This window comes from Loxodonta africana, chromosome 3 (assembly GCF_030014295.1).
Source record: "Loxodonta africana isolate mLoxAfr1 chromosome 3, mLoxAfr1.hap2, whole genome shotgun sequence".
NCBI lineage: Eukaryota > Metazoa > Chordata > Mammalia > Proboscidea > Elephantidae > Loxodonta > Loxodonta africana.
Genome location: NC_087344.1, coordinates 21,140,012 through 21,149,052, shown reverse-complemented (window position 1 = coordinate 21,149,052; position 9,041 = coordinate 21,140,012). Strand labels below are relative to the sequence as shown.

At 38.3% G+C, this 9,041-nt stretch overlaps 1 protein-coding gene across 1 annotated transcript; it reads left to right on the top strand.

Moving 5' to 3' along the window:
- Positions 1-1,385: 1,385 nt before the first annotated feature.
- Positions 1,386-3,023, top strand: LOC100668459 (olfactory receptor 7D4-like). Its single transcript, XM_064279886.1, has one exon. The coding sequence runs from the start codon at positions 2,025-2,027 to the stop codon at positions 3,021-3,023; it is 999 nt and encodes a 332-aa protein (XP_064135956.1). The 5' UTR covers positions 1,386-2,024.
- The last annotated feature ends 6,018 nt before the right edge of the window (positions 3,024-9,041 follow it).

Genomic DNA, 9,041 nt, shown 5'->3' with positions numbered 1-9,041 from the left:
TAATCATGAATTTAGCACAAATATTTTAGGGTTTTAATGTAGATTATTCTGTTGGCTGTGGTTTAAAAACAGCCATTCTATATTGGGTTCAGGCAATGGTGGGAAAACATAAAATTACCCACATAAGAGAAACATCAGGGAATAGTATTGAATCCTCTATTTGTCAGCCCCACAAGATCTGTCCTTCCGACCCTTCATCCTCTGCTCTCTATTTCACTGACCTCTCAAATCCCTTCCATTACAAAGCTCACTGCCCCACAGGGAATTAAGCCTTCTGTTGTGCTTGTCCTTTTCTTACTTCCTCTGACTGACAGTTATGTACTCTTCCTCTGTCAGCCAAATAATGGTGTTTCAGGGAAGCATTTCCTACTCATCCACCCAGAATAATTATATGCCCTCAATGGTTTTTTTTTTTTTTCCTTTTTTAAATTTATGTCCATTCTTTATGCGTGAATAATACTATTTTTCTTTTTTGGAAAATGTAAACCTTTATTTTCAAATCTTAAGTTTGACTTTTAATTTTCTTTGGTATAATTTGCTCTATAGAAGTTTTTAACATTTTAATCTAATCTATCCATCTTTTATCCATCTTATGTAATAAACTCCACTAATTTTAGTACAACACATCCTCTTTCAAAAGCATGCACACACGAGCACACACATTCTTTGTATTTCATTTTAATGGTTGTGTGATTTTATTTCCTCCTCTTATTTACAGAGTCCACATGGCCTTTCCTCTTCTTGGAAGAATCCATCTGGCAGGTGGTTTCTCCAATAGGGAGCCATAGGGATCTTCCCTAATTGGAAGACCTGCATGGAGGCCAAAAGAGGTAACAGACTTGTTGTGTTTATAATGACCACAAACTTATCCTTGCTTAAAATGATAGATGTGCAAGACAGATTTATTGTCATGATAAAAACAGAAGCTCACAATTGTCAAGTGCCTATCACAGGCACCATACTAGAAAAATGACATGCATCATCTCATTTAATTCACTCATCGATTTCATTATGTAGGGAATATGTGAGGTATCTGCAGCTAAGTGCGAAAAGTAAGTTTCTCATGGTCACATAGTAAGTTGGTAGAGCCAAAATTCTATTCCAGGAGGTATGATTCAAATACTCATTTTTGAAATCACAGCTTTATACTGTAGCTTGGGAGAATTATATATCTAAAATAATTGTCATAAAAGGAACAGATAAATAATAATAATAAAAAAAAATTTTTTATTATAGTTATTATTAGTTGGGAGTCCTTTTAGCACAGTGGTTAAGTGCTAAGCTGCTAATCGAAAGTTAGGCATTTGGAACCCACCAGCCGTTCTGTGGGGAAAGATGTGGCAGCCTTCTTCCCTAAAGATAACAGCCTTGGAAACCCTATGGGAAAATTGTACTCTGTCATATAGTGTTGCTTTGTGTTGGAATCGACTTAACTGCGATGTTTTTTTGTTGTTGTTGTTTTTGTATTAATAATTCAATTGTCCTGTTCACAAAGGCATTTATTTCTACACCTCACAAAGAAGGTACTAGTATTAACTAGATTTTTAAAAAAGAAAAAATAAGGCACCAGTGTTAACTGTCAGATCAGTAGGATGTGACAGGTCACATTTAAGATACGGATTTTCAACTCAGATGACCTTTATTCACTAACATAGAGCTACCAGAATAAAGGAGGTATGGGGATTGTCACAGAAAAGTACATACTTGAGAGTTCACATAATGTGTTTTCAATTAGCTTAGAAGGGTCATGTCAAAGAAAAAAATTGGTTTATGTGCATAGATTTAACTAGGAAAATTAGGACCAGTGGAAGAAAGCTAAAAAGAGAGAGATTTTTGCTAAAGTGTCTAAATAATTATATGCATTTTAAAATGGAAAGTGCTACCTGTGACTGAGAGAGTCACTGTCATTGTAAGGACTTGATACCAAAATACAGGTGGTGTTGTAAAGGTGATGACTAGCTGAGATGCTAGTTCACTGTTCCCTGAATGTTGCTTTTAATTTCTCCAGCCTACACACTATTTAAATGGAAGCAGGAAACCAAACAAAATTTTCAGAATTCTTCTTGTTGGGCCTCTCAGAGGATTCTGAACTTCAGTGCCTGTTCTTTGGACTCTTCCTGTCCATGTACCTGGTTACTGTGCTTGGGAACCTGCTCATCATCCTAGCCATCAGCTCTGACTCCCACCTCCACACCCCCATGTACTTCTTCCTCTCCAACCTGTCCTTCGTTGACATCTGTTTCATCACCACCACGGTCCCAAAGATGCTGGTGAACATCCAGACACAGAGCAAAGTCATCTCCTATAGAGGATGCCTCACTCAGGTGTTTTTCTTCATGATTTTTGCTGGAATGGACAATTTTATCCTGTCCTTGATGGCTTATGACAGGTTTGTGGCCATCTGTCATCTCTTACACTATACAGTCATCATGAACACCCGGCTCTGTGTCTTGTTGGTTTTGATGTCTGGGGTCATCATTTTCTGGGCCTCTCTGCTTCATATTCTACTGATAACAGGGTTGAACTTCTGTACAGGAACTAAAATTCCGCATTTCTTCTGTGAACTGGCTCAGATTATCAAATTGGCCTGTTCTGATACCCTCCTCAATAACATCTTTTTATATATGGCAACTGTACTGTTGGCTATGTTTCCCCTCTCAGGGGTACTCTTCTCTTACTCTCAGATTGTCTCCTCTTTAATGAAGATGGCTTCTGCTGGGGCCAAGTATAAGGCATTTTCCACCTGTGGGTCTCATCTCTCTGTGGTCTCCTTATTCTATGGAACAGCCCTTGGGGTCTGCCTCAGTTCTACTGTGATCCATGCTTCCCAGAGAAGCTCTATTGCCTCAGTGATGTACACTGTGGTCACACCCATGCTGAACCCCTTCATATACAGCCTAAGGAATAAGGATATGAAGGGAGCCCTGAGAAGGCTCATCTGTAGAGCAGCCTCTTGTGCATTATTATGGCCACTGGCCTCAGGGCTGAATGGGCTTCATGGTCCTCAAAGCCAAATGTCATGAATTTAAATATCCTGATTATTTTTTCTTCCTCAAAAGACATGCATCATTTCTTCCAATCCCAAAGCAACCATAATTTGCTTCCTACTTGTTATTTTACCATTTTTCCTCAATTCTTTCCTAAGTAAATCCTTTTGACTCTTCTATCCTATATGCTGTCCATAATATTCCTTCTTTCTTAGAGCCGTTCCTGAAAATTCCAAACTTAGATTTACTGCATTAATCTTGTTATGTGCAGGTGTAATTTCCCCAAAGGTTAATCTTTTAAACATTGATACCTTTCACCTTAATTTGGTTATGTATGTGTTTTTCCCCGAATGAAGTAAAATTAAAACCATACAACAGGCATAACCAACTGCTTGTCACATCTGGACTGTGCTTATTGCTTTACATGTATTTTATTTTACCATGAAAATATTTCTTTGAGGTATATTTTCATTCACCCCATTTTTCAGAGGAAGAGTCTGAGATTGGGATGGATTCAAACTTGGCAAACTGTCATTGAGTTAATACTCTTAACTTCGCTATCCTACTTTTTATAAGAACAATGATGTGGTTTTCAAGTTCAAGGGTGGGAATCTAGATTTGACAGATGGTTTTCTCAGATGGTTCATAGTAATATACTGCCTTGAAAAATATGAGACTTTGATTCATTGTGGTCCTTCTTTGCTTTTCTTCCTTTCTTTTCCTTTTCTTCTTTATTTTATTTTACCTTTATGTCTCATCATTGCAGTTTTAAGATATATTCCCTAAGATCCTAAAACATGTAGTAAGGGATACAATCGAAGAAGAGTTGTTCCCTCACATGGTTTAATTTTTGGGGGCTTTCTGGAGGTGTCATCAGGAATGGTAGTTACAGACTTGTGGAATATGTTCAGAACTTCATTTTTTGAGATTATTGGTAGAATTGAGTACATCCTGTGAATGGTGGAGTAGTAGATGCTGTCCATCAATGCTCCACTTACATTCCCTGGCATCGTCTCACCACCTCTATTGCACATCTATCCGACTGCCAATGGACAGCACCAACTGGAACCTACTTTGTCAGATGCATGGTGGCAGAAATGACCCAGCAATTATATATCTCCAGGGGCAGCCTTCATTGAGAGGTGTGAGATATGCCTCTTTACTTGGGGGTAATTCTGAGATGTGGGTTTTGTACATTTTCCAAAATTTTCCCAGGATGAAAACTCTGCTCATTCACTGTGGTAGCTGACCTAATGCAAGCTTTATGGGATGTATTTTCTTTCCTATGTCACTTCTCCTCACTCCCATCCATATTCCTTGCTCCTTCAAGTAAATTGCTTGCACTTGAATCCTGGTCTCAGCGTCTCCTTCTGTGGGAACCAAAACTAAGACAGTTGATAAAGACTGTGAGGGATATTCAGGGAGTCATGAAAGGAACTGGGGACTTTGGACCCAACATAAAACTCAGAAGAAACAATTTACTGAAAAATTATAATTTGTTAGTGAGAAAAGACTTGTTGGATATGGCTTGAATTCACCTTGATCCCATTAAGTTTAATCAAATGTGTATTTATTTTCTGCTATGTACAAAGTGAGGAGACAGAAGATGTATAAAAAAAAAAAGAGAGAGATTTCAATTCCGAGTAGTAAGCATAAACATATTGATGCGTACTAGAAGCTGTTGTAAAAAAAAAAAAATTACATATTTTCAAATCAGCTTGTATAAATCCATGGAAATCTTTATGAAAAATTATTAACGGTTTTATTGATATATTATTTGCATACCATGAAATCCACCCATTGTTTAATCCAATGTTTTTGTTGTTAGGTGCCATGAAATCAGTTCCAACTCATAGCAACCCTGTGTACCATAGAATGAAACACTGCCCGGTCCTGCTTCCATCCTCACAGTTGTTATGCTTGAGCCCATTGTTGCAGACACTGTGTCAATCCATCTTGTTGAGGGTCTTCCTTACTTCCACTGACCTTGTACTTTACCAAGCATCATGTCCTTGTCCAGGGTCTGATCCCTCCTGACAACATGACCAAAGTATGTAAGACACAGTCTTGCCATCCTTGCTTCTAAGGAGCATTCTTGTTGTACTTCTTTCAAGACAGATTTGTTCATTCTTTTGGCAGTCCATGGTATATTCATTATTCTTCGCCAACACCACAATTCAAAGGTGTCAATTCTTTGGTCTTCCTTATTCATTGTCCAGCTTTCACATGCATATGTAGCGATTGACAATACCATGGCTTGGGTCAGTGCACCCTAGTCTGCAAGGTGACATCTTTGCTTCTCAACACTTTAAAGAGGTCCTTTGCAGCAGATTTGCCCAATGCAATGTATGTTTTGATTTCTTGACTGCTCCTTTCATGGGTGTTGATTGTGGTTTCAAGTAAAATGAAATCTTTGACAACTTCAATCTCTTACTCCGCTTATCATGATGTGGCTTATTGGTACAGTTGTGAGGATTTTTGTTTTCTTTATGTTGAGGTGTAATCCTTACTGAAGGCTGTGGTCTTTGATCTTCATTAGTAAGTGCTTCAAGTCCTCTTCACTTTCAACATGCAAGGTGGCATCATCAGTATAATGCAGGTTGTTAATGAGTCTTCCTCCAATCCTGATGCCCCATTTTTCTTCATATAGTCCAGCATCTCAGATTATTTGCTCAGCATACAGATTGAATAGGTATGGTGATAGGATACAATCCAATGGTTTTAGTAAATTTATTGAGTTGTACAATCATCACTACAATCTAGTTTTAAAGGGTCAAGTACTACGAAGTCAGACATTTGGTCAGAGCAATCTTAGATTGTGTTGAATATGTGGCATCCTCAATAACATAGGAGTCAGGTAGTGCTCCAAGTCCATAAATATTTTATAAAGCAATATTTTATATTGTTTTCCTAGTCTTCTCCAGTAACGACTTCCTTTCCATAACTGTATAGGAAATGGGTAGATAAGGAGAGTGCCTGCTGCTTTCTGTGTTTTTATTTGAAGGATTTATTAAAACAACCCCAGAAATTCTGAATTTGTCTTGTAAGGCTTGTTACCTAAAATGTACTTTTCATTGGGATTGTAGCCTAATAGTATTTGAAAAAAATTAGCACATTTGTAAACATTTAATTAGAGTAGGGAGAGTATCTCTCCTTTTTATTTTCAATCTATTTCAATCTTAGGCTTCCAGGAGATTTACTGATACATTCATTTTATAGAAGGAATTTTTATTGAGAATCTACTGTGTTTTATTTGCTGGGGAAAAAGTCGTGAAGGAAAAATAGTTCCTGTCCTTATACAGCTTATTCCAGTGGGGAAAAAAGAAAATGAACAAGTGCACCAATATGTTTGAATTGTGGAAAATGATATTAAAAAAAAAATGAAGAAGCACCAAATAATAGAGAAGGTACGGTGAGATTTATTTTGGGTAATATTTTCAATACCATGATAAAATAATAGAAAATGGCTGAGAATAGTTTTAATTTTATTCCTTAACAGTCTAGACCAGAGTTTCTCAACCTCAGCACTACAGGCATTTTGTGCTGAATGATTCATTGGTGGGTGTCTTAGGCCAACTTTCCTACAGAATCAAAACAAATAAAGCATATAAATATATATATATAGAGAGAGAGACAGAGATTTATATCAAGAAAATTACAAGGTTGTAGAGGCTGTAATGTTCCAAGTCTGTGGGTGGGGTTAGAAGCTTCTCCTATTTACATAGCCACGGGGACTAGCAAACCCAAGATCAGCAAGTTAGACAGCAAGGGCTGTTGCTCAGACTGTAAAGTTCAGTGAATCCCAAGATCGGCAGGCAAGACCGCAGGTAAGCTGATAGCTCAAGTCCCAAGGACCCGAGGTCAGATGATCAGGAGTTAGTTGCAGAATCCAGAATGAGTAAAACCTTCTGAGGCTGCCGGAACATCTGTCCACACTCCGTGCAGGCCATACTGCCAAGGAAACTCCCCTTAGACTGACTGGCTACTCACAGCAGTTCCCATCATGGGAGTGATCACAAATCAAATCTCAATAGGGAAGTGACCACAACAGCACATGACTGCCAAACACTGAGAATCATGACCCAGCCAAACTGACACACAATCTCAACCATCACAGTGGGGACCTGTCCTGTGCATTGTTGGATGTTTAACACCATCCCTGGTCTCTACCCACTACATTCCAGCACTCTATCCCTCAATTGTGAGAACTCTAAATCTGTTCGGACATTACCAGTTGTCCCCATTACCAATAGCCCCAGTTGAGAACAACTGGTCTAGATGGTGCAGGAATTGATGGCCTTAACATTAAAGGAGATAGAAAAATAGGAAAAGCAACATTTAAGGTAGAATAAGACATCAGTTTATTATTGCAAGAACTGAGTTAGAAGACATTACAGAATACTTCACTGGTGCTATTACTTCAGAGGTGAAATATATTGGTTTGGTATTCATCAGTCTGCACTCGTGGCAGTATAATCAGTTAATTGGACAGATAGAGGGAGAAATTGCTGCTTAGAGAGTCAAGAATTAGAAAGACAAGATGGTGCTTTGCTGAATCCTATCCATGATTATTCAGTTCTCAGTTATAGGGCTCCCACCAGTCATATGCTCTCATTGGACACTGTACACATTCATCACAACATTAGCCACCATTGTAATTAGATAATTTCGTGTATGATTATTTCATTGTTGAATGTCTGTTCAATATATCCATCTGAGCTTTCTATCCCATCCATTCCTGATGTTTTAGTACTTTACACTATTACTTATCTTTCTTTATCCTGTATATCCCAATGTCTGCATGCAAGAATACAATTTCCAATATAGTTCAACACGTTTCCATCTTTTAATGTAAATAAGGCCCACTCATCACCCCACATTCCTCTTTGGGTATTGCTGCTAACTTTTAAATATTTGGTCTGCACTTGCATTTTCTTTTCCACACTGGTTACTCTCTCTTCAACTAACCTGATCTGGAGTCTTTCTACCTCCATCACAGTCACTCTCCCTGAGGTCTGCAGTGACCTCACGTGTTCAATACATTCTAAGGGATATTTCCAGTCTGTAAACTGCTTGATTTTTTTCAGTAGTGAAGTTACTAATGACTGCATTCTCTTTCCTGAAATAGGGACATTATTCTGCTTTCATGGCATGGTAGACTCCAGGTAATCCATAAGGCTGCAAAAGATAGCTTAACCAAAATACTTTTCATTTTTGTCACAATGAGATTTTGAGGGTCAAGGTTATTGAGAGTTCTTGAAGCATTAACACATCCCTTGGGGTGAAACTTCTAATTTGGAAATTAAACCTTGTTAAAGAGAGGCAAGAGTTATGGTAATACATCAAGGAGCATGTGGGTCCTGGAAGACTTCTTCAAAGGAAGATGAGAAAACTTGTTTAATCTCCAGTAGAACTTGTTGACTGCAAGTGTTTGAACATAATAGATAAAGAAGGAATATTTAGAAGAAAGAAATTCATCTGTCTCCACAGCTACCCTCAGGGAGACAGACTTAGCAGAAAGTTTTTTTTTTTTCTATTATTCTCTTTACCCCAAGGGATCTGAATTGTGTTAAGAGTAAAATGACAATAGAACAATTTCTTTGATAACATACTCTGAGAATTCAGTCCCTGAATTCCTGGAAATTTTAAGTTACCTCCCAGGGCCCCAAAGAAAAGTATACTGGACCTTGAGAGAAATGAGATCAGCATTGTCTGCATGGTGTATCTCCCTGTACTTCCTGGGGAAAATCATTGTAGCAGAAATAGCAAGGGCACCCAAGTGCTTCCATGATGCTATCTGAAAGCCAGTGTATCCTGGTGAGGGTGGGCTTTGTGGGGAAGCAGTAAACAGTGAAGAAAAAACCTTTATTAGGTCCAAGCACCAGGGACACAGACAAGAACAGTGGTTCTGAAAGTGTGGTCTCTGGACAAGCAGATTCAGCACCACCTGGGAGCTTGTTAGAAATGCAAATATTTGGCCTGCACCCCAGATCTACTGAGTCTGAAATTCCCACAGTTGTGGGTCCCAGCAATTGGTGTTTTTGTAAACCTCCA

Bases quoted from the DNA above. Each gene is read 5' to 3' on its own strand.
- LOC100668459 (XM_064279886.1), top strand. From the start codon at position 2,025: ATGGAAGCAGGAAACCAAACAAAATTTTCAGAATTCTTCTTGTTGGGC.